Source organism: Clarias gariepinus, chromosome 2 (assembly GCF_024256425.1).
Source record: "Clarias gariepinus isolate MV-2021 ecotype Netherlands chromosome 2, CGAR_prim_01v2, whole genome shotgun sequence".
Classification (NCBI taxonomy): Eukaryota; Metazoa; Chordata; class Actinopteri; order Siluriformes; family Clariidae; genus Clarias; species Clarias gariepinus.
The window spans coordinates 9,602,900-9,629,841 of record NC_071101.1 but is presented as its reverse complement, the minus strand read 5'-3'; the positions used below and the strand labels follow the sequence as shown (position 1 = coordinate 9,629,841).

Genomic DNA, 26,942 nt, shown 5'->3' with positions numbered 1-26,942 from the left:
AGAGATTTGGGTTTATTCTCACGTCTCAGAACGTCGCTGTTCAGACCTCCTGCTGTGGCGTTCAGTCGCTGCTGCAATTCGATTATAAAGAGGTTGTGTTTTGCGTTTTTTCGCTTTTAAACCAGTTATGGGTTAAAACGACGGATTCAGAAATTCATCACAGTGCGTCATACCGAGACGATTTTCCTTTTCCCCTCGACTCTCGAGTGACACGTGATCGTGCCATATTTTATTTTCACACGTGAGCCGACTTTATGCACCAGGCTGAACCGTGCGTAGTTGTGTGTCGCGATGTCTTGTTGAGTGGGAACGGATGAGAATGTATGAATGAGGGCTTTTGCTTTCCTTCTCGGGGACATATTTCAGTCGACTTCAGCGCACGTGGTGTTTCAGCTCCGATTCTCACGGACGTGATGACTAAACCCCTTTAACAGGCCAGGTTTATAAAGGAAGCAGAGTTAGTCATTCCCACAGGAAACCTGCTTTAATTCTTTTCTTCTAAAGAATATACAGGCTTGATTTACTTTTCATTTCTTTTTGATTTATTTATATCGTTAGAACGGTGTTTCTCAGTCAGGAATGATCCTCGGGTGTAGGAGGTTGAAGGAAGATCTCTGAAACGTGTAATTAAAGAAAACTACGCCTGCTGCAGGTACTACAGGACGAGGAAGGCTGGAAGATGTTTCAGAAGATTAAAAAATAATAATCTTAAGTCAAATTTAAAGTTCTTTGCAGGTTGAAACTCTCACACACATACACGGCCAAAAACACCATCAGTGCTTAAAGTCTCATCTAGATGAAAAAGCTAATTTTCATATAATGTGTATATATATATGCACTATTACTTCACATTTTCATTATTCTCCTGATTCGTGCTTCATTTTTTTTCATACATATTTAATTTTATCAGAAACCTATTTGCTAAATCCTATTTCATAGTGTCTGTTTTTTCCCCCCCCAAATATTATAATGGTTGTAACAGTCATTTGGATGAAACTTGGCTGATTTTTAGATTTCCCATGAAAAGACACAAACCTGAAAGTGTATTTTTCTAAAATGCAGATTTAAGATATTTCAATATGAATGTGATATGGTTACGGACACTACAAATTTATTTTTTCAGGTTCCACCAATTTTGGTATCAATACTCGTACATAAATGTGAATAATTAGCATTTAAAATGATTATAGTTTGAAGTGAGACAGTATAACGCTGAAAAATTGCCGTTTTTGGGCCACGTATAAAATCATCTCTCCAAAACGGCTAAAGTTTGCATCTTCACGTAGCTTCTTTGGCGCGCACATTTTCTGTATTATATGTAAATAAATAAATAAATAAATAATACAATAAACGGCAATACTGTTTTGGCTGTCAGCAATAACCCTGATTTAATTTCAATGATTTAACAGCCTAGATATAAAATCACATTCCTGACCGTTTAATTGTTTAACGACTTAATATAATTTGTACGTGAGACTGAATGTGGAGGATTTTTATCATCCTGCTTGATTTCTTTTCCCCCTTCCCTCTCTCTCCCTCCCTCTCTCCTTCTCTCTCCCTCTCTCTCTCCCTCCCTCTCTCTCCCTCTCACTATTGATTCTCAGTGATTGCACCTGCTTTACTCTGACCTTGTTTTTTCCCTCCGCATTGTCCTGACCGAGCAGAAGCAGAAACCATGTCCTCTAACGACACCAGTCCATGAAGGAGCGACCCTCAGCCCTGCGCTCTTTTTATCACTTGTTCTCGTCTGCGCTTCTCCATCTGTACAGAAATCTCTTCCTCGTCCTTGTATGCGCTGGTGTCCTAGGCGAGATGTGTTCATGCGCACCAGAGCAGTTTTAGTGCCGTTTAGCAGCTTTTCAAAGCTTTAACATCTGTATTGAGTGGCTCCACAAACCTCCAAGCAGTCACCCTTAAAAAAAAAAAAAAAATCATAAAGAATAGTTGAGTTAGGAAACGAGCTTTATGCCTGCTTGGGAAATAACAAAAAATATCAGCAAGACAGCAGTGTTTTTTTTTTTTTTTTTTTGCTTTTTATTGTTTGAAATTGGTTTTAGTTACAGTTCAATAGAGTGAAGAATTCAGCTTTTACAAAATTATTTCATTAAATAATTTCTAAATGTAAACATCTTTAAAGTCCAAGTTAAGTTTTAAACCCGTGGTCGTGAGTGTCTGAATAAGCCTTTAAATGACTTTATTACAGACTGTTGATGACTAGAGATAAATCCGCTATTTTCCAACCAACCATAGATTTGATTACAATTGTAAATTTCTAAATATCTTGATTCGATATTACAATTTAAACCCGACTTTGTTACAATTTTAAACCTTAAAGAAAGTTAAACGAATAATGAAATGTAGCCCGTTTCTTTATAGCATTAGTTTTCTCACTTTAACACCAAGCGCGGCATTTAAACAACAGACTAACTTCAAATACAATGAAGTTTAACCTCAATCAAAAAGTTACATTTTTAACTTGGCAGCACAAATCTGTCATCTGCAATAAGTAATATTTCTAAACAAACTTGGCAAACAATTTACTTCTACGACACGGGAGGGGGGGTGATGTGTTAATAGTTGTGAGTGCGCCACCTGTAGGATAAAAAAAAAAAACTCAAGTCTTAAAACTGAGCTGTGAGCGTGCAGTTTGTAATGAGCCGGTTTGAGACAAATTTTTTTTGGAATTTTTTTTTTTTTTTTTTTTTCTCCCCCCCCACCCATCATAAACAGTTAGTTTTTGAAAGCAGTTGAGAGCAGAAACAGCATGTCTTCAGTATGTGGTGTTCTACCTGTAGTCCTTGTACCCCACCCTGGGTTTGGTGGTCTGTGCGATTCGCATTCTAGGCAAGAGATCCAGGATCTTTAACCTCGTCCTGCAGTAAAACGCTGAGCCACGTTCATCAGCGATGTTCAGTGTTCCTTGTTACGGCTGCTACAGTCAATCTAGAGAGGAGTGTGCGAGTTGGGGATGTAAAGACGGGTTCTATGCTCTGTTATTGACACCCAAATGAGTAGAAAGCATGAAACACACACACACACACAGAGAGCAGGGGTTTTGGTTTTGCCAGATGCGCGTTTCTGTATAAGAATAACAAAATATTAGCTGGGATGTGTGTGTGATTCTGTAATTTCCATGCACCCAAGCGCGCGCATGCGCAAATGCATTCGCACACACACGCGCGCGCTTACTCTCCCTCACTTTTCCACCTCGCTTCTCGCTGCCTAATTTCCAGCCGAAACAACTTTGCGAGTGAGTCAGTGATGGGGAGGCTTGTTGCCATGGCAACGCAAGGCTGCACGCTCACCATTTATTTATTTTTTTTAGGTGATGTCTCTGCTGCTGCCTCGCTCCTAATTCACTGGCGCCAAGAGCAAGTTTGTTCCTCCGAAAGGAGCGTGTACTTCATGATCGCGGTTTAAACACGCCGCGAGCGTCAGGGTTGAGGCGTTTCGTAAAAAGACCTCCGGTGGGCGGAGCTACAGCGTTTAGCAGGGAGCGCTTCAGGTGGTGATTTGGAGATGAAACAAGGGCAGGATGAGGATCCCAGGCTCTCATGGTGTGTGTGTGTGTGCAGTATTTTTCTATTAATTTATTAGCCGGTAATACTCGGTCAGTACTCATTCCTGCTTAATCTTGTCGTGCCCTTTCAGTTAAAAAAAAAAAAAAAAAAACGTAAACATGTTCATGAAGCGGTGCTGAAGCGAGTGGAACTGAACAAACAAGAGGCGAGAACGTGAAACCTTCAGCGTTCTCACACACACACACACACACACACACACACACACACACACACACACACACACACACACAAAATCAGTTGTCTCACTCTGAAAATCTTTGATCATGAATGTGCAGTAAAAGTATTTGCCCCTCCCTTTTTATTTTTTTGGCTTTTCTGTTGCACTTAAGTAATCAAACATATTAAACCAAAGTAAATACAAAATTAATTTACTAAAGGGGAAACGAGCTGTCCAAACCTGCCTGTCATTATGTAAAAAGTATTAGCACTCCCTTGATTGCTGACAGTGCTGTTGTAAACCCTCTAATATGGCTAAATTCTACAAAGAAGAATGGGCCAAAATTCATCCAAAGCGCTGCGAAACATTCATTACCATTTATCACAAACACGATTGCCGCAAAAAATGATTTTTTCATATAGTGCCAGTTTTTTAAATTTTTTTTATTAATATAAAATTTGGTTGATCATCTGAATTATTGAATTATGACACATATGCATGGGTGGCAAAACCAGTTATTAGGTTTAGGGAACAATTACCTTTTCACATGGGGTTAGGCAGGTTTGGATGGCTTTCTTTTTCAATCTTAATAAATAAAACCATCATTTAACAAAAACAGCATTTTGTAATTAGTCGGGTTATCTTTGTAATTATTAAAATAGTTTGATCTCGATCATTTAAGTGTGACACAAATAAATGAAAATAAAAAGTAGGGGGGCAAATACTTTCACTTTATTAATGACCAGGAGGCATAGTGATCGATCGATTGATTCAGTTTCTGTTTCTAAGCGTGTGTGGATATAGGAGGTCCCCTAAAACCAGGTCCGTATTTAAAAGCACCATCACTTTAATCCCAAACCCCAAATTTTTCACTTTTCAAGTTAACAGACAGAACATGAGTTTTTTTTTTTTTTTTATTTATTTTTTTTCTTCACTTCCTCATTTTTTTTTTTTTAAAAGCCACCCACACTCTCTCTCTCTTCCTGACCCTCGCAGCTTTCAGCAGAAATAACGAGACCATTTAACTGTCAAACTCTCCCCTTTTCTCGTCCAGCGCTTGGCACATCCAAACACGCTGCTCTCTCTCTCTCTCTCTCTCTCCTTGAGGAAATGCACCATGAGTCATTTACATGTACATTTATTCATTTGGCGCCGAGTGCGATTCAGAGCGACTAGCGGTCCAAGCTCAGAGTGAGGCGGTGTGAGACGCGCTGCCGCTCAGGACTTCCATACGTCTTCAGGGCCGGGAAGCGGAAAGGGCTTTACAGAAAGTGTGTGTGGGGAGCACTGGGGTGAACTTATTTCAATTAAAACCTTTTATTTGATTAAAAGGCGAGTCGAACACACGGCCCTCAAACGGTAATGTCGTCCGATTGGGTGTCTCGTCCTTCTGAGATGAGGAGTTTAGAGGAGTTGAACAGAAGCACAGTGTGTTCTCCGTCTCTGTGTGGTGTTAACACAGCGCACACTTGGGTGTTTTTACAGAGAAAAGGATCCGACTCCTGAATCGACTCGCTGTATAAAGCGAATCATGACAAGTGAAGATTTTTTTACACATTTATATTTTTCAGATTGAAAAGAAACGCATTTAGTAAATAGTTTCATCCCCTTTCATGTCCGTAGTGTCGGTTACTTTTTTCAAATTTAAATCTTTCAACGGTTTTAACAGTCATTCAGATGAAACTTGGCCGATTTTACTTGAAACGACAAAGTTGAAAGTGTATTATACTAAAATAAATTGTTAAAGTCGCAACATAAATTTGACATGGTTACGGACACTACAGATTTTTTGCGGAGATGAATAAAATCCTTAATATTGCTCAGACTACTTTTATTTATGTAACAATTTTTACAAGTCCGATGTTTATACAAGCTTCCACCAATTTTAGTATAGATACTCGTAAAGAAATATGAATAATTAGCATTTTAAATGATTATTGTTAGAAGCGAGACAGTACAACATTTTATATGTGGGCCCCAAAAATGGCCATTTGAACGCCTTGAAATTTTTCGGGAATCGAGATTGGTCACTTCCATCTTGTGTAAACTTTAAAAGTAGCTTTTTTTTTTTTTAAAACATAAAAAAAATTATAATAAAATCAGCACCAATGCTGCTTTGTCCAGTACATTTATTTATTTATTTATTTATTTATTTATTTATTTTTGTTTTCTCCTTTTTGTGGTTGAGCTTCTTTTTAATTATTTTTTTTTCATTAATCTCACGCTCATTAGTTATATTTTTTTCCTTTTTCCTCTTACAGAAGCAGATCATTGTTGACCCCCTGAACTTCAGCGAGGAGCGCTTCCGCCCGTCCCTGGAGGAGCGCCTGGAGAGCATCATCAGCGGTGCCGCGCTCATGGCCGACTCGTCCTGCACGCGTGACGACCGCCGCGAGCGCATCGTGGCCGAGTGTAACTCCGTGCGCCAGGCGCTGCAGGACCTGCTGTCCGAGTACATGGGCAATGTACGTACACTTCCTTTTTATTTATTTATTAATTTTAATAATTCCTTGAATTTTGTTCTCCATAATCGCTGTGTACATTACGCACTGCAGTGTTTTCACGGCCCACTTTCTCTAACGTGATCATGTTCACGTCAAGGCTAGGCAAGGTCCACATAATGTCATGTTGACGTTTACTAAAGGAGCGGCGCTATTGATTTACCGGCCTTCAGTTATTATAAGTAGAATCATTAATTCATAGAAAAACAGAAAATCAACCTTTTTTATTTTCTCCGCCTTTCTTGCATGCTGTCATAGCAACACTGATGTTAAATGTGCTAAATGTTTTCCCAACGTTACCATAGACACAGCTATGGTCAGCTCTTTTTGCAATCTGCCAACACACACAGTTTTTCAGTCGATCTCATCATCTCTTTATCTTTAAGCTGTTTTTTTTTTTTTTAACAGCTCACACAAGCATAAAGGGTTTATTGCCACTCGGAGCATTGCGAGGTTTTCAGCTTTCTCGTAAAAGTGCGCGCCGTTTCAGTGCGCAGGGTTTTCTTTAGCTCACTGCATCGTGTGAACCGGCCGTTACCTAAAGTTTTTAGAATGACACAATTATTTTATTATTTACAAAATAAAAAAAATAATCACCAAAAAAATAAGAATTTACGCCATTAAAGCATCCTGAGACCATTTATGTGTGGGGTCGCTTCTCAGCCAAGGGAGGGGGCTAAACTCGCAATTTTGACTAAGAACAAAAACAACCTGAGAGCGACTTCTCCCAGCCGTCCGAGAACTGTTTATTGATGAACAATGTCTTTCCCAGTGTGATGGAGCTCCTTGAGAAGCATAAGACGAAAAGCGTCCTGCAGACACAAGGAGACGGCGAAGTTGTCTCGCACTCGTTCTCGCACCGCTCTTTTCCACGTCTGGGGTCTTGTTTGTATTGATGCCGGGCAACAAGAGAGCGAGAGACTGGAGTATTGACACAGAGAGGCACGAGCGCGGCAGCTTCGATGTCCGTCAACATGTGGACAAGTGAAGCGGCGTGCTGTCTCATCCAAGCATGCTGCTTGAAAGCCTCTGATAAAACATGTGCTGAAGTGTGTCTTTCTCTCTGTCTGCATCTGCCAGTCTTTTGAATTGGCTCGTCTCTGTCTCTCTGTGTGTGAGAGATGAGACAGCTGTGGTCCTTGGCTTTGCTCAGCACTGCAGCATCTCTCTCTGACACATCCCAGATGGTTTATTGCAGGTTGCATGCGACTCCAAACCTGTGCCCTAAAGCTCCCAGCGCTGCCTCTGTCATTACTGTAACACTTTTAGCTCGGCAGCACGGACGCCAAGAAACCGTCTGTCTGACGCCGACTGAGGAGGAACGAGGCAGGGAAACGGAGAGGGTGCGGAATTATACATTTTGTTTATCCCAGAGTGTTGATCATATGCTTTCGGAGTGGAAAAGAGGACAGGAAGGATGTGTGAGACCCTGTTAGATGATTGCAGTACTTTTTTATGGGAAGAAAAAAAGTCCTTTTTTTATGGGAAGTGCTAATTGCTGTTCAAATCTCCTGCTTCATCAAACATTTAAGCGTAGGAGGAACCCAGACCTATTGTTTCAGGGAGGAAGCGCAGCATCAGAGGTCAGCATTTCTGCCTCTAATGCTCTTTCTTCCGTTTGTTTTGTTTCATTTATCAATTTGTCAATCTATTTTTAAAACCCTGGCAGCGATGAGATTCGAGTTCACAAGTTAGAAGATATTACATGACCGTCACATCGCAATAACAGCTGATGTTTTTAAAAACACCATGCCAGAGCTGGGATATTAACATGTCTTGAAAAGGAATGATGTCGTCCGAGTCGTTTGCCAGAAAGCGTTTAATTACATGTATACGGCTGATCGAGGTTTGCAGTCGTGAGTCGGCGCGTTCCTCCTGATATCCCGGTCACGTTCTCATTAAAAATGTAAAATAATTAATCGCCCCTTGGTGCATGTGTGAGGGGGAGATTGATGATTGACGTGAAGCCATGTGTCCCTCAAGAATCCTGAATGCAGATGATTGACGTCAGTGCTTCGCCTCCACTTTTATCCTTCCGGGCGGCCACGACCCAGAATTAGAGCTCATGTACAGGGAATGGAGCGAAACAAAACAAAAAAAACCCACCAGCACGATCATTTCCCTTTATCCACTTGCTAGTGGTGACCAGGACCATGACACGGCTCTCAGTCTTGCACGATGGGCCTTGCAGCATCCGTCTAGCTCATGGATTTACAGTTTAATCAATTTTCCGCAAGTGTTTTAAATAAAACTTCTTATTAAAAGCCCGTGCACGGCTCCCCGGGAAGAGTTCTGTAGCTCTGCCGATCAAACGCCCTGCCGCGAGATCCGAATTATTATAGATGTTCCTCTGACTTATTGACCCACTTTCAACTTCTCCGCCGCTGCCCAGCTTCACGGCCTGCAAACGATTAACGGAGCGTCGTGTATCTGTACGGCATCTAACAGACCTCGCAGGGCACAGAGTAATGATGAAACCTTGTAGAAGCAGAAAGGGAAATTTTGGCAGGCTCTGTGCTAAGTGATCGCGGTTATAAATTCCTCCACAAGCTCGTTTTCCCCCGGTGGAGATTAGAGGGGCGACTGGAGGAATCTCCGTGCCGTCTCGCTGGCTTAGGAGCGATTAGGGAGAGGCTCGAGTGTAAGGGAATATAATTAGGACGTTCTGCTAGCTGTCTTGTGCAGGATGTACGAACAGACATGGGGTGCATGAGATTTTCTCTATTCCTGCAGCATTTTATTTATTTAATTTATGGACTCTCAGATTACCGACTCGTTAACCCGCCTGATTCAATTACTTCATTATAAATCAATTAACAACTTGCTACCGATTTGGCTTGATTTGTTGGCGCACAAACTCATTTACTTACTGGTTCATTGACCTCTGGCTGGACTGCTAACAGCATCTTGATTTCAGGAGCCCGCTTGGTGTCACGCTGATGTCACTCCCAACATTACAGCACAGACGGGTGCTTCAATTGATTTGAAAGTTATTTAAAATTTATTTAAATTTGTGTTCAAATGCCGACTGGTTAATCGACTGGTTTCCTGACCGATTCACTGACTGACTTCATAGTTAATTTATTTACTGATTCACTGACCGAACCAAATTATTAATTTATTGACCGACTCACTCGCGGCTTCCTCGCCCGACTCCCCTACGGCTGCCTCGAGGCTAAGCCCAATGGATCATCATTTGGTTTATCAATTTTCTGACTGACTTGCATACGTCTATGGCTATCTTTAGGCTAAGCCTACTGGATCATCAGTTGGTCTGTCAATTTCCTGACTGACTTGCTTACGTCTGCCTCGGCTGCCTCGAAGCTAAGCCCACTGAATAATTAATTTGTTTATTAATTCACTGACTTGCCTGCCGCTTCCTTGGTTGCCTCACCTACGGCAGCCTTGAGGCTAAGCCCACTGGATCTTCAATTGGTTTATCAATTTCCTGACTGACTTGCTTACGTCTGCCTCAGCTGCCTCGCCTATGGCTTCTTTGGCTGCCACTGGATCATCCATGGGATTGTATAAAATGGTTACTTGATTTACTGGCTGATCTCCTCAATGGCTCGGTCATGGCCAAGTCCACTGGTTTATCCATTTACTGACTGACTCGCTTACAGCTTTCTCGACCAACGGACTTTTTTTCACCCCGCAGCGTATGGCGCCCTCCTGCTTCTGTGTTTTCATGTTAACCTGGTCACGGTTAATTTGTTGTAGCATTCCGCTCGCTGTTTGTGTTTACTCTGTCAGCCTGTAGGCCCGAGGTCAAATCTGAAACTGATGATGATCCTAGAGGAGTGTTGATGGATCGCGCTAATGCTGCCAAACAGCAGATACTAAATCAATGAAACGAATCTTAGATCCGCAGGCTTGGCTTGGACAGGCTCTCTCATTTTACTGGCCCCAGTTTTTAGTTCCTTCTTTAGTGGTGGGTTTTTTGGTGAAAGTCATTTTTTGCATATTTCTAAGACGTTTGCTAAGTGAGCGGGTTTACCAGCCAGCTGGACACTTGCCTCACAGCGAGAGAAGAACTTAACAAACCAGTATCTTGACTTGTTTTACTGACCCTGTGCTGTAGCACGTGGCATGCTAAACTCTCCAGGGTTTTTTTTTTTTGTACATGTCCTACTTTGTGCTTTAGTTTGTTGGCAGAGTGAAGTGGTTATTTTTGATGTGGAGAGATGCACTACTCAGTCAGCATAAAGCGTTCAGGCCTCGAGTCAAAACTACACCACTGCATCAACTCCGTGATTGTTCTCTTTCTCTCTCCCTCGGCTTGAAGGAGTCAGAATTGTTGGCTATAATAAAAGTCAAGCACTCTGGACATTTTTAATATACGTGTTTATAATGAGAAGGGGAAATTATCTGGAATAAGAGCTTCATCACCTGCGTGTACCCACTAATTTTCCCTAATGTGGACAACCATGTGGAATGAATACCTCACTGCTATAAGAAGACGTTCAAGATGCTTTGAGGTGGGGGGAGAAAAGCAAAGCTTCACTGATGTTCAACACCCTGTCCGGCCCAGGAACCGTTAGGGTGCCGCGAGTGTGTTGCGCGACTGCGGACCGTATGAAGTCTTGCAAACATGGGACAAGGTTGATGTCCAGTTGGGGTCGGCTGATGAGGACCCAAACACCAGTATCATGTCATGTCAGGATTTGCACAAACGTCGACGTGACGTTACCATTAAGATTCAGTTTTTTTTTTTTTTTTTTTTTTTTAAGGTGAAAAGAAATACAATTTTAAAGGTTAAGTACAAAATTGCTGAGCTATAATCAGTCAGGTTGTAGAGGTAAAATTTTGGATTTGGAAAAGCCTTTTCCCAGGGGACATAATGTAAATGCAGATAATCCGTTCCAGCCACCCAGAAATATTACCAAAATCAAACCAATTTTTAGATATAAAAACAAGCGAACCGTTTAGAAAAGACATGTAAATGAAATTAATAGACGTTAAACTTTACTTAACCTTAATTTGATTCCTCTCGACACTGGCAGCTTTATAAACCAAACTGAAAGCGGCTTCCTTTTCTTCTTGCTAACATGCTAGGGACCTATGGTGCTGTTTTCATAAGGTCTTACACGAAATGCAAAAAAGAAAAAAGACCCAAAAAAAGTTAAAGCATCGCGGCTCACCAACCTGCTCTTTCAGTCTACGATGTATAGCATGATCTAGCTAATCAAAATGAGCCATGAGACCCCGTATGTCATCACGCGTAAAGGTGTGGCGTCTTTAGTAAACTTTGCGTTCCACCGACACAAGATTTGATTGGCTAATGGATGGACGCGCGATTGGAAGTAAGCGTGATCGGCATGGTCCATCGTATGGCGCAAATGTTTTGCGTGCTGAGACGAATTTCTTCCATTTACATTTAGGCATTTGGCAGACGCTCTTATCCAGAGCGACTTACATTTTTTTTAATTCATTATACATCTGAGCAATTGAGGGTTAAGGGCCTTGCTCAAGGGCCCAACAGTGGCAACTTGGTGGTTGTGGGGTTTGAACCTGGGATCTTCCGAACTGTAGTCCAATACCTTAACCGCTGAGCTACCCCTGGCCCTTCTTCCAGAATTTTTTGGGAAGTATCCGAGGTGCGTGCAGTTTGTATTCTGATTAACTACTGTCCGCCGTATGCCGGAAAAGGGTAGTGTGTGTGATGAGCGTTAGATTTCTTGTTCAAGAGAAATCTGTAGTGGTATTATTGGTTTCAACCTCTAAGCTCAGAACGCAAGCGTCACCGCCTCTTCTACTCCCTTTTGTAAATGTGAAAAATACAAAAGACCAAAAACAAGACCCTGGAGTTGTTGGCCTACCCGAGAGTTGTAATGTCGCCTTTATGGTGGTGTTCACGGTGTTGGTTCTGCCTTCCGTTTTTTTTCAGAATTAAGTAATTATTGCTAATTCTCAGCCACTAGTGACCCTCTCTAGTCACACATCAGCTGCATAACGGGTGCTCGCTTTTGGGCCACAGTTTTATTTTTATTTAAACTTTAGTCTGGTTTAATGTGACCGGAGGAGATGCAAAGAGCATCTTAAGTTCAGAGCAGTGATGTGCTCTTCCTGTTGGCGTGGAAGGTGAAGAGCCTGGATCTCACTAATGCTTTAATTTGAGAAACCCTTAAGTTTCTTCCAAATGCAAATTTACATTATGAGGTCAAAACTCCTCCTTTCCAAACCTTTTAAATGTCCTGTTGTCAATTTGCTCTGGCTCAGATGAAAAGCAAGAGAAGCGCAAAAAAAAAAAAAAAAAGGCTGTGTGCTGCGAATCCTAATCACCTTCATTACCCCTTATTTGCCCGAGTCTCCTCTTGGCACGATGCTTTCCTTAAGCGCAGGATCCGCCGGTTCAGAAGCAGCAGGTAATTAATCAGCGGATCAGCATCGCGGCTCACGAACCTGCTCTTTCAGTCTACGATGTATAGCATGATCTAGCTAATCGAAATGAGCCACGAGACCCCATTGGCCATCACGTGTAAGGGTGTGGCGGCTTTCGTAAAGTCCAGAATTCAAGTGATTCTCATAATAAATACATGCTGTGATGGGTTGCTAAGCAACGTAGTGTTTGTGTTACACAGATACAGAAGTCGTTTATTATCTAAGTGACACACTTAGAAGTTGGTGTTTGTCGAAGATTTGTATTAATCCAGCTGGATTACGGCTTTACCCAATCAGATTTCCCAACCAGATGGATCAGATTTTATAATAAGAGCTCTTCAGCATCGCACCTCATTAAGCACGGAGACTAATCCTGCGCCGCATCGAGAACAGGGTCTTTTTTTTTTTTTTTTTTTTTTTTCTTACTTCCAGGATGTTTTTATTATTGTTTTGACTTTAAACACCCATGTTTCGCCTCGCTTCATTAATAATTCATTTCCGAATCTGCAGGCCTGAGATCAATGCGCATTCGCAGCAAGCAGGTGGCTAACGCGTTCCGACGCGATAGTTACCGACGTTTCCATTTCCTCCACTCGAAGGCTAACATCTGCACCTGCTTCTTCTCCGCTGATTCCGAACGCAAGCTTCATGCTAGTTTTCCCTGCACAGCTAAAACATGCCACGCGGCTTTATAGGACATAGCTCATGAGAATGCGAGAGATGTTCACAATTTGTGATATGCTAAAAGAGATTTTATTTATTTTTGCTCCCTGAACGATTTTATTCTTTATTTTTTACCATTGTCCTTTGGTTTGAAGAGCTGTGTAGGTTGATGCGTGGTCTCGGTTTTTCACATGATGCCAGGACTCTGAAGCTTCTCTCTAAGGTTTCAAGATTTTGGAGATGGTTTTATTCCTCGTTTAAAAACTCCAGCCCTACAACCGTCTTTTTAAAGTTTTCCGATACACGTGATATCTCTGGTCAGTCCGGTTTTCTAGCTCTCTCGCACTTGCACCTGCGTCTCCTTGTCCGACTCCGTGCCTCTCGTGTCAGTTCCCGTGACTGATGTCTCCGTCAGCGTCCTGCTGCGCACCCAGACCCTTTCACCCTGCGTCTTTAGTTGTCCTGTAGCTCATGTATTGGGAGCCGGAGACAGAAAGTGTTACATGCCACGAATTAATTAAACCCTTATTCGGACCGGCTGTATCGATCTGTTCTGTGTGGCGTATGATGTGAAGTCTATGGTTGCCAGGTGCTTTCACATTCTTTCGGTAACAATGAGGGGGAGAAAGGGACAGATTCAGTATTTATGGCTCTCTCTCCTTTTTTTTTGTTTTATTCTCCTATCTGTTTTGGTCTATCTATCTGTTTTTTTTTTTTCTCTCTGCAGAGTCTCATTAGCATCACACTACTCCTGTGCTGTTGATTTTGTGTGAAACCTCTTGCTACGTAGTTAACATTTCTAAGCTGTGACTTTCAGTCTCTATCGTGTCCTCTTCCCCAGCCCCCTCCCGGAGGCCGTGATGTCTGTATTTTAGCTTAGGCGGTGTGTTGGGCTCCAGATGTTAATCGCACCTTGGCGGGGTTTGTTTTTTGCAAGTGGCTCCATCCCTCCTCCTGCACCCCCGGTCGTGTATTCAGTCCCACCCTCCCAGCGTTAACATGTGCTAATCGGCTTGCTAGCGCTGCTCTCGTCTCTTCACTTACCGCTCTTTCCTTAATGCTAATTAATTTTCCCTCTCCTCGTTCACTAATCAGTTAATTCCTGCGCACGGCTTTTACCGAGTACCTAGCGGATCCATTAGCGCACGCTCGTAAACGCGGGACGCGGATTATCACGGGCTGCTCTGACCTCGCCGCCGACGAGCGCGTTTCAGAGTGAGGATTTCAGCCTGCGTTTAACAACTTGATTGTCCTTGATGTTCCTGCACCGAATGCTAAGCGGGCACCGCGCCTTCCATGTCTGCTTTAAGTCATCTCTGTCTGAGGACATGCAAGCTCCACGCGCACAGACCCCCAGACATGATTTGATCCCCCGACCCTGAGGATGACTGACGGCTTCTCTCACCTAGATGAGAATGAGTTTCATGTTGAGGTTATTAAGTTATAAGTTTGTTCTCGCCCGCGGCATCTTCGCCTTGCTCATCAGAGACAATCTGAATACGGTTTACACACTTCCTTACTTTAAAAAATAATAAAAATGTAACTCTTTTCCATAATAATGTTTTTTATTGATCACTGTGTCAAAGCAGCTTTAGAAAATCCATTGTTAAAAGCGCTATATAATTAAAACCGAATTGAATCGAGTTGGTTTCTAATCTAAACTCTAACTTCATTCGGTGGATTGGATAAGAATGTTTATAAAGTACAAACCAGGCCGTAAAATATGCGATGGCGTCTAGACGCTGCCCTCGGACGCCTGATCTGTGGCCATAGGATGAGGTATTTGTTTAGAGAATGGCATGATGCAGCTGTCTGACCTTGGCGCGGGGAATTGATTAGCAATCGATTCCTCTGTGATTAAGATTTATAAAGCGCGGCGGTTGTCTGAGCGATCCCTGTGCCGTCCCCGCCGTCGACTCGGCCTTACGAACGGCCCCACCCTGTTTACCGACTGTATAGATTTTTTTAGTTTGCTCAGGACTCGCTATCGGTTTTGATGGTCTGTTTTTATTTATTTATTGTTTTTTTCCTCCAGCACAGTTGAGCTGTACAATGTTCTTTTGACTAGTGTTGAAATCGAGAAAGATGACCGCGTTCAGTATCGATGTTGCAGTCGAGAGTAGTTTATATCCATTTGCTCGGTAATGCTCCTGTTTCCCACCGCCTTATTGGAGCAGGTGTCTCCTTGAATATCCCTGTGTGGGGTGAATAGATTGGACCTTTTTTTTTGGTTTGTTTTTTGTTTTTTTTCCCCTCCCTCCTCTCTTTTTGGTGCTTTGGCTCGGCACTTTTTGCACGAATGTGAAGGTGAAGATTTAAGCCGTGTGATGTCATCAGTACATCTTTATTAGGCTTGTTTTTCTTCCTCTGTGAACAGCCCGGTCCTGGGACTCACTCGCTCTGGTGAGGGTTTATTTATTTATTTTTTTAACTCATGACCTGCAAACATCAAACACATTTAAAACCTCAATTTCATGAAATTTTCATCTGAAGCAGCTACATGTGCCGTCCTTCACGCCGAAGCTTAACTGGGTCACGGCGTTTAACTAGACCTCGCTTCCGCGGCCTACTTCTGCAGTAATCTCCACCTTAACTAAAGAACGCATGATGGATGATGGCGAAAAGCCACTTTTAAGCCACAAGCACGCCTCCGAGACGGGTTCCAGTCATCTCCTCGCCTCGCCTCCCTTCGTGAAGGTTTAAATGTATGAGGCGTATTTTCCCATCATGCTTTGTGTGTGACGATTTCTGTCCAGAGAATAAACACCCCACATCAGTAGCTCTAAAAACCTCTCTTGTCTGTCTCTCTCGTTCCTATAATTAAATTATTCGAATCTGGATCTGTGGTTCTCAGAGCGCTGTAATTGTCTCCTTCTGAATTTTCAAACAAATAGCCCAGGGAAAGGAAGTAATCGTTTTTTTTTCCCCAGTCAAAGCTTAAGCCAAGAATAATTGCATTCGAATCCCTGAAAACTGATTTCACTTTGACCTTAGAGCTTTTTAAAATCCCTATACTCAGGACTTCATGGTACAGTTATTATATTTATATCTATTTATTTCTTAAATATCATACAGTCATGACTTTAAGATAATCTGACCTTTTGCCAGTGGCAGTGTTTGAGGAGTGCTGATGGAGGAAGAGGTGACGAGTAACGATGTACAAATACTTTAGTTTTTCTTTTTCTATTTCTGTACTTTTGCTTGAGTTTTTTTTTATATTACAATACTTCTACTTAATACATATTTTAATCAAGAAACCTATACTTTTACTTAAACTTTTATTTATTTATTTATTTATTATTATTAATATGCACATTTTAAATAGACGCTTGTTACTTTTCAACTGATAAACCAAGTCCATTGATTTGATTTGCTTTTTTTTAATCTAAACCTGAGTGTTTACGCGGTCACTCGCATCATACCGTGACCTAAGCTCCGCCCCTATTTTTTTTTGAGAACTCTTGTGACTGATTTTGTTTCACACAAAAAAATGTGTATAATAAATTGTGTATATAAAAAAAAAATTAATAAAATGATATACATTATAAAATGTATATAAAAATTGTGTGTATATATTATAAATAAATAAATCAGGCTTATAATATTTCGCTGCGTCATTTACCTTTATTGTATTCTCCATGCCTGCAGTCTGGCCAGGTTTAATTGTCTAGTCTATTATAGAGAATAGAAATTGTAGCGACTAGCTAGTTTACTGCCGTAATGAAAAACGTTAAAGCTGCTCGCAATTAATTAAATTAATGTCAAATCCCGTCTCCATGGCATCATGTGCAGGGCTTCCTTTTCATTAGCTTCATAATCTGTTATGTTTTTGTTATTTAACTTGGGGGCGGGCGGGGGGGCGGACCCTGGGGTGGTTATTTTATTTTTACTTGAAGACATATTGCAAACCACAGCATTTGATTGTTTGATGAAACCTATCTTTTTTTTTTAATTTTTTTTTTTTTTTATGAAGTAAACTAATTTTATTTTTAGTTTCTGAGAAACCTTGAAATAAACCTAGAAGCCTGGCAGAGAGGCTGGATCTTCATCTTCATCCATAAAACTCAGCAATGCTGAAAGTTATTCAACTGTAATGTCTTTTGTCTTAAAAACTAATGCAGTGTCTCTCCTCTCTAAACCAACCAGCAAATCACTTCAATACAAATTGTGTTTATATTTAAAATTAATTCGGCCTAGAGCATTTTATCTCTTGTAATGCCTACAAGGTTGTCTTAACTCGTAAAGCATCTGAACACAGCTAGTAAAATGTTGATTTATTTATTTATTATTTTATAAAATATATATATTTTTAAAATATTGTGCAGAAATTCATGCACATTCATGTTACCAACCACATCGACTTCAATTGTTTATTTATTTCAGTAACAGTCATATAGATATCTAGAAAGTCTGCTTTTGTAAAAAGTACACTTTAGCGCACGCCTTCAGTACTCATACTTGAATATTAAAAAAAAACAGGAGTGGTACTTTAACTTGTTGTGGCGTACATTTTTAGGCGAATACTTTTACTTAATTATTGAGTTATTTTACTGCTGCCAACCCTAAGGTTGGAGAATAACTAACTGGTACTTACCGTAAAGTACATCCTAAAGCGTTTCTTTCCTTCTTTTTTTTTTAATGTAAATGATTAAAGAACACGTTATATTTATTATTTCTTGTAGTCAAATGTTTTGCAGCAGGTTCCTGTAGTGTAGTACTAGTATTACTATACGTGATCTCTTTCTGCATCTCGGTTAAGATCCTGTTTGCTGATCTGGACTGTAATTAATCACACGGGTCGTTACGGCGAGACCGCTCGTCACACACACGCCGTCTTACAGCCGCATCCTACAGCTGACCTTGAAGCGAGGTGTTGGAAACCCTAATTAATCCCCCACAGCACTTTATTTATGTAGCGGTGATGTCAGTGAGCGTTTCCACTCGCAGCCTCGGCGGCCGTTTATTGGCGTCTTCCGGAAATCAAAATGTTCTCGTTGTTTTCAATTACACAACCTCAGCCTCGGGAAACGAAGCAGAAAAGGCAGAAACTGCGTTCAAGGTCAGCGTGATCTTCCTCTAATGTGCGTAAAGTCGAGCAGCTCGGAGGGAAAAGCTCTCGGCTCGCTTTCTTACCACACACACACACACACACACACACACACACACACACACACACACACACACACACACACACATACATACATACATACATACATACACACACACACACACACACACACACACATACACACACACACACACATACACACACACACACACACACACACACACACACACAGAGCTCCTGACTCGAAACTCGTCAAAGGGCTCGAGCATTCTGTCTTAATTACGGCCGAGGAAGAGAAAAGTCCTGCTTTCTTTGTCATGATTTGTCTGTCTTTTTCTTTTTCTCTGTCTAATTTTTTTTTTTTGGTATTTTTGCTTCATTTTCTTTTTTGTTCCCAATGCCTTCTAGCTGTGTTTTTCTTTATATATATATATATATATATATATATATATATATATATATATATATATATATATATTTTTTTTTTTATGTCACTATTCTTAGTCTTTGTTTCCTTCTTTATATCATTAATTCTTTCCAGATGTTTTTCTTGCTTATATTTACCATCTTTTTTTTTTAATCCCCCCCTTATTTTAGTTTTTGTTTCTCTTGTCTTTTATTGTCATTCCAGCTTGGTTTTCCTTTCTCCATTCCTTTATTGCCTTTTCTTTATTTTTTTCTTTATTTATTTTTTCATTTTGCTGTCTCGTCACTTTTTTTTTTTTTTTTTTTTTAATATATATATAGCTCTTTAACCGCTTCAGACCCTTTAAGGCCAATGTTGATGCCCCTGTGTGTCGCGTCTCAACACGGCTGTTAACCCTGAACGTTACCAGGTTGTGCTGTGATGCAAACACGCTGCGCCTCTTCTTTGTTCAGAAGGATGTATCTTCTGCTCATTTTATTCATCAGCTGATCACGTGACCTTGAGTTTGTTAGTAGGGGGTGACGTTTGTAAATGACACACATTAAATTTACGCAGCTTTACCTGGATCAGCACATGGTACGTTTGACTTACTCTTGTGTATCAGGATCTGTTCAAGGCTTGAAGCGTTCAGCATCTTAACCACCGAGCCCCTGAATAAGCGTAGACTGCACTGAGCAGCGTTAAATGGCCGTAATGCGAGCTGACAACCCCAGACTGTGATGTGACAGAAGCGTCTCTGGGGACGGGGAATCGGGCCAGACGTGGCGGAGATTCCTAACCTGAAGCCTGACAGCTACTCAGCTGCGTGCGTCCTCATAAGGGCCAGGAGTTAGCTTGAAGCTAGAGAAATCTGTTTTTACACTTTGTGTTTTTGAGATGGAGTGCAGCTTGGCTGGGGTTTCTTACCGAGCTCATGTTCATGCCGTTTGCATGTGGGGTTTCCTCAGAGTTCTGCTGTTTCCTCGTAAAAGCGTCACGAAAGATGGATTCGGTTCTGCCGAGCTGCCCTTAGGTGTGAATGTGTTCGTGTACATGTGTGTTGTGTATTGTGACACACCCAGGCCTCCTGAGATGATCCACTATTACCCTGACAGGATAAATAAAGCGTTTGCTGGAGATGAAGAATAAATAAATCTCTTAAACCCGGCTTGTTTTTAAATGATGTAAACAAGTGCATTGTTTTTCTTGTTCATATCATAATCTGGTCAGAATCGTGGTGAGATTTTTACCTCAAATCCCTGTTTATCTTATAAATAGCAGCGGATAGCCCTCCCTCACTGTATTGGGATTTGAGCATAATTCTGCGTGAAGTCTAGCTTATCATATTTGGGTGCACCAAATAACGCCTAATAAATTGACCACCTTGGAGTCATAATTGCTCAGAAGCGCATTTCTACTCAACCACAAGGTGGCGTCACTGCAGGGTCTGATGTTTTCCCTGAGCCCTGCCCCGGGGTGTGCATGAGCTTTGGCTCGGCTTTCGGATGCATGAGGCCGTAAATACATTAGCGAGGTGTTTGCTGATGAGAGCCCGTGTCCAGATCGATACGTCCTTCCCCGTAAGCACTTTCTAGATTTATTGGACACTCGCAGTCCTTGAACTCGGCGTGGCGCGGCGGCTTTGCGAGTTTAGCGATCGCTACCAAATAACCGGCGCGTTGTCATTAAGCACTCTTCCCAGCGGTCCGTTCAAAATCCGTTTGGATCCCGATCCTCAGAGGGTCTGGTTTCTAGCTCGGTCAGTTAGTCCTGCCTTATTTCCTCAGAGAATCTCCAAGAAAATTGGCCAGCGATGAAGCTGACTTTTTTTTTTGGGGATTGAATGCAGGACGCGGTGGTGTGAAATGTGCCGAGTGCTCAGAGGCCTTAGTTGTGTTTTAGTCATGGTAGTGTCACCTGTGGAGCGCGGAGAGAGCTGGTGTACATCACGTGATCAATAAGAGGGGTAATTATAGCACATGTGAGTGGGTGGTGGAGAGCTGCACAACAGCATGGAGCATCAGTGTGTGTGTTTTTGGTTACCAGGTATCATGCAGATATGTGCATGTATACATTTGACTTCCTAAATATGGACAGTGTGCCTTGCAAAGTATTTACATCGCTTAAAATTGTCACATTACAACCGAAAAAACATTTTATTTGGATTGTGAAGTGGAATGAAAATTATAATTTCATAATTATAAAAAGCCCCCTTAACTCTGATACCCCCGACTAAAATCCAGGGGAATCAACCCCCTTCAGAAGTCACCTAATTAGTAAAATAGAGTCCACCTGTGTGTAATTTTATCTCTGTATAAATAAAGTTTTGTGAAGCACTCAGAGGTTTGTTGGAGAACATTTGTGAACAAACATCGTAAAGCTGCCAAGGAACACACCAGACAGATCAGGGATAAAGTTGTGGAGAAGTTTAAAGCAGAATTAGGTTATAAAAAAAACAAACATCCCAGGCTTTGAACATCTCAGAGCGTTGGTCAGTACATAATCAGAAAATGGAAAGAGTACGGCACGGCTGCAAACCCACCAAGACATGGACGGCCACCTGAAATGACAGGAGAGCATTAATAATCAGAGAAGCAGCCGAGAGGCCCGTGTTACTCTGGAGGAGCTCAGCTGGGACAGTCTGTCCACAGGAAGACAACTAATTAGTGGTGCACTCTACAAGTCTGACCTTTATGGAAAAGTGGCGAGAAGAAAGCTATTGTTGAACGAAGTCCCATCTGCAGTTCCACATGGCTTGTCGCTTTTCTCCTTCCTGATTGGTTACAAAGCGCCGACAAACGGCTCCTAACGTCACGGCCATGATTATTTTTAATTACCTGAATCACTGGACACTTATTAGACTTGAATTTTTTTTTACAGGAATTGTGGGTAAATTTCATGTTTCTATAGAAATGATGCCATAATATCAAAATTAATATCACTGTAATGAGTGTTCATTACGTAACGTACACCTTCTGACCAATCAGATTACAGAAACAGAAAACACCGTATGTGATGCTTTATCTAGCGATCAGGATAATAAGGTGTTGGTGTGTCCTGATTGTGGGGGGGGATAGCAGGATAAACAACTTTGTATCCTCCAGAGAGCCAGAGTCATTTATCCAACCTGAGCCGAACTCCGGTCACGTGACCGTGATGAGCAACACCGCGCAGGAGCCGCTAAAGAAAAATGGGGGTCAGGAGTCGTGCAATACGCATTTTCTGTTCTTATATTGAAGCAACTAGAGTGCAGCCTGTCCGGCACAATGAGGCGCTCGCACAGCCTCTTCTTCCTAAGATTAACCGAAAGAGCATACCTGCAGTGCGCACACACCGCTTATAAGTGTTCAAAAGTTTGGACACGCCTTCTTACTCCATGGTCTTTCCTGATCATTTCTTTCTACACAATACAGAAGGCGTCCAAAATCTTCTCTGTAAAGCTTCATAACTTCATATTTTTATTGTAGTCTTGAGGAACGGTTGCTTCATTCTCAGCCCAGTCCCTGTATCTGATCGGTTTCGGAGAAACGTTTTGTTTGTTGCACCACAAAGTGACGCACATGAATCATTTAAGCATTAAAAAAAAGCATGCGTCTAACTTAAGTCCTGACCCAGGTGCAAAAGATCAGGCGGGTGATTAGTATACTGGTGATGCTGGATGTTGGAGCAGACGAGAGGGGAAACGAGGTTGCTGCTAAGGTGGTGGTTGTTATAATTTGAAACCTGGTTGTTTATGTATCTTTAGGTACTTTGCAGCCTGCCGCGATAAAATATTTGTTCCTGTTTTATCATCAAATTTTATTTAATATGATGGCTCAAGACTTTAACACAGAAGTGTGTGTACATGAAGGTGTTAGGTGTTATGTCTATTGGAGTCTCACTGGTTTGTGAAATCCTATTAATAAACAATTATTTTAGCTCATTACGATTAGATGATTGGATTATAACTAAATGCTAATGGAAGACACTGGCGGTTTCAATAGGATGTTCAAATAGGAATATTTTTGAATCTCTTTCAGAGATGCGTGTTTTGCAAAGTGAGCAAGTTTTTACAGTTTCCTGTCTGAGAAGTGTTGGAGTATGTAAAACAAAGCAGACGAGAAAAGCAAACTCGAAACTCCGACTCGGCGTGCTTGCGTGTGCATGTTTTTTTTTTTTTTTTTTTTTTTTTTTCCTTTGGTGCAAAGCAATGCAAAGTGGCTCCCCAGCTGCATTTTTTAAATCTGTCTGAATCCATCATATGCTTAAAATAATCTGATCCCTACTTTTGATTACCCAGCATTCTCGTCTCATCCCATCCTGTACTCACACACACTTACTGCGTGCTTTTGTCTCGGTCACGCTGCCACGAGTCTTTACATCATTTAGAGGATTAAAAACCTGGAAGTGTTTGTACGAGTGACTCGCCCCCGGGAGGAACTTCAGATCAAGCCCAAGTTTATTACAGCTTGTTTTTCTCTACATGGTATCCGTGTCATTAAATATTAACTAGCATTCAGAAGTTGCTAAAGCTTTTGAAGGATTTATTTTTTTTGTGCGTGTTCGAGAGGGAGAATGTGTTGTTGGAGACACCCGTCAGATGCTGATCTTTTTTTTTTTTTTTTTTTTTTTGCTCAACACTGTTTCCTTGGTGACCATGTGTGGAACAAATGTGACTCTCTCTTTGTCACTGCGTTTTTATCGGCCCGTCACGACTGACTCACACACCTGTTACAAACGCTCATTAGATGCGCGCGCACACACACTTGTGCACGCAAAGCGTTATTTGCAACCATGAGGAAATGCAGAGTGTTCATCTTCTCCTGAGCTGGAGCAGAGACGCTATTTTCGTTGCTGTATGTTGCATCACACACATTCGCTTGCGCACACGCTAGTCTGTGTTTATGAAAAAAAAAGTCCCGTTTTGAAAATCGCTGCTTCATTTTCGTAATGAAGCGCGATCTCAGAGCTCGTATGAATTCATAGACGCATGTGTACATCATGTATATTCGTATTATTCCTTCGGCAGTAAAGAGCGAAGTAACGGCTGCGTTGTCCTTCAGAGGCGCTGATATTAAAAAAGAACGTTGAGAATCGTCGTCACCGTTTTAATATCGCATTAGGATAAACCAGCGACTCCCTGCTGCGTGACTCGGCTCGTGCTTACACATTGTTCTTCTGCCTCGGAAGAGAGTGGGTGGTGTGCCTGAATTTCCTCACGTCCTGTCCAAAAAAAAAAATCTTTTTTTCCCCCCATGGACGATTTTACAGCCTGACTGAACTAAACAAACATCGACTTTGAGTTTTATTCCACGTCACTGCAACGTCATTCTTGTTTAGTTTTTTTTTTTCCCTAAAAAGAGGAAAATTTGGACATTGCTGACTCTAATTCCCAGGATTAACCAAAGCTCCGGCCTCGGCTTTGCTGAACCTTGCTGCGAAAGCGCACGAGCATGGCGTCTCGCAGCTTCCAGCTCTTACGCTCTGTAGGGAAATGATGCTTAAAGGGAAGTGCGACTAATTTCTATCTTGTAAACAAAGAGGCAATTAATACTCAAGCTACTCGATGCGTGGTGTAATAAACGTACCCCATGGTGTAATGTCGTTCCCCGATTGCCTCATGTTCATCAGGGTTTTTTTTTATTTATTTATTTCTTTTCCCCCTCACTCCTGTTTTAAATACAAATGACGCTGGCGCAACGTTGAGCAGAAATGAGTGCCGGCGTCAAAAGGAGCCGCGTGACTGTTCAGTCCCAAGCACTTTTAATTACCTTTACAAATCGAAAGCCGGTGGTGTTGTGTGTAGGTCATGTGCCGAATCCTTAATTCTGATTTGGACTAAAGTTGCCTAGCTAGATTCAAATTAAAGGTTTAACATGCTCTGCTTAATACGTTATTGTTCCCAGGGCAGCACATCGGCTAACGCGCTTGCCCGAACATCATGAAATGGCAAGTTCGAATCCCAGACTCATAAGGAATCAAGCGGAACGAGCGGATGGTACTTTATTCCGAGCGCGTTACGCCGGCCCACGACGGAGCATGACCCCGTTGTTTGAAGAGGTGCGGTTGGTGACTTGAAGTTGCTCGGAGGAAACGCGTGCTAGCCTTCGCCCTCTCTAGTTGGTAGTTGTAGCTGATGTGGGAGGGCAGGTGGGAATTGGTTACGACTAAATTAGGGAAAAAAAAAATCCCAAAATGGAAAAAAAAAAAAACTACTGTAAATGTCTATCTAGCGTGCACGGAAGTAGTCTCCAGTGTCCGGGTTTGTTCAGAGCGTAAAGGTGAACCATAAGCAGCTCTAACCGGTCATTAGGGTTTTCCAGGTCAGTAACGGGCTGAGCTCCTAACAGATCTGTAGAATGTGAGAGTGAGATTACGCAGAGCAGCGTTCGAGAGCAGCACTAAGCGTTTTAGTCCGGGTCCCGGGGGGCCGAGCCGGGCCGCGTGCGCGCCTAGATGGCCTCAATCACGCGGACTCCAGGGAGGAGATCCTTTATCTGGCACACGTCTGCCGTCAGCGCGGCCTGCTTCGACTCGTACGACAGATCAGGGATCCAAGCGCGGTTATTTCTTCTACACTCGTAAGCGAACGGTTTTGGTGTTTTTTGCCGCACTTCACTTCCGATACGTTTTCATGGGAACAATGCCAGCTCTCTTCTCTGCTAGTATTCAGATGTGCCCTCGTGCTCACTTTCCCATTTTAGTTTGAGTCTGAAATGACTTCTGTCCACGTCTGAATGAACCTCCATAACGGAGCGACACAATACAGTCGAAATGGGAAAAATATCTGTCCTCGCTCGTCTGCTCTTCTCACACAGCTTTAATCTGGGGAAGAATCTCCACGCCCCCTTTTTTTTTTTTTCCCCAGGAAAAGCGACAAACTCTCAGAACCGAGGGCCGCAACCAATTAAAAAAATGACCTCTGGAGTTAATGGCTTCCTTTTCTTTTTCATGAAGGAGGCAAGGGGTGAGCGATCCAGCGCATCCTGATATTCTGATGGCTCAGCAATCACAAAGCCCTCTCCTCTCTCTGGAAAATCTCCCCGTTTCAGCTTCCTTTCCCCCAATCTTTTAATTTCCTCTTTCTGTTTCGTGTCCTGTATAGTTCAGCTCGAGTGCTGCTTACACACAAATAAAAACCGTCCAGATCTGTTTCAAAGGATTTAAAAGCAATGCCGTTGAGTCTTTGTCGCTTATTTTTGTTTACTTATAAAACTCCATCTCTCACTTTGAAGTAGCTAGCCTTGAAAACCGGCGTTCTGTCGGTCATGTGGCGCGCTGATGGGTTTTAGAATGAGGTAAAATCAGTGACCTGTTTAGCAGCGTCGCGTCAATGCTAGCTTCACTGAGAAAGCAGCCGGGTTTTCTTTTAAAGCGACCTTCAGGATTACTCTTATCTTATGTGAAATAATTGGACATTTAACACGTTCGCCATCTGCACCATTTCAGTACGCAAGGATACGAGTCAGTATTTGATGAGGCGTCAAATAATCCTGAATCCGATCCATATTTCACTGGCGCTTGATCTCGTTCAAGATTTTGACAATATAACCTGATCTGAAATGTCTGACTATAATTCATAAGGGATCAATATTTTACATTTACAGCATTTGGCAAACACCACTTATTCAGAGTATAGCCTCACATTTTTTTTTTATGAGGGTTAAGGGCCTTGCTTAAAAGTCCAACGGTGCCAGATTGGTGGTGCTGGGATTTAAACCTACAACCCATCTGATCAGTAGTTCCCTTAACCACCTCAACCACTGATTTACATGATGGTGCTGCTTGAAGCTGCTTCGAATCTTTTTTCCCATTTATAGAGATTATATTCTACATAACTTCGACATACAAATGTAATTAGTTTTATGTGAATTCTTAAGGAGAAGGTTATATTGCGATAAATTTTTCCAGAATAAATATGGTAAATGCGGATAATCTGGACAATATTACCAAAAAAAAAAAGCATGAAAAATCACGTAACGTTTAAATGCGTGCTGACTGCAACGTTAATATTGTGGGTCGATTCTTTTGAAACAGCTTTCACTGACTGAAAAATCACTTCTCTTGGCTTTGCATTGACGCAAACAGGTTTTGAATGTACGCGCGACTTAGCCAGCATTCGTTTCTATGGCAATAAATGCTTTGATGCTAACTTCTTGCAAACTTTAAGTTCTTAAAGTGAAAAATCTTGAGCAAGGGCTTCTGT

The 26,942-nt window shown here is 41.8% G+C and overlaps 1 protein-coding gene across 1 annotated transcript in view; it reads left to right on the top strand.

Moving 5' to 3' along the window:
- Nucleotides 1-26,942, top strand: part of ctnna1 (catenin (cadherin-associated protein), alpha 1) — a 117,970-nt gene that overhangs the window by 31,884 nt on the left and 59,144 nt on the right. Inside the window, exon 7 of the mRNA XM_053516174.1 lies at nucleotides 6,000-6,203. Within this exon, the coding sequence (XP_053372149.1) occupies nucleotides 6,000-6,203 (204 nt within the window). The remainder of the gene's footprint in view (nucleotides 1-5,999; nucleotides 6,204-26,942) is intronic.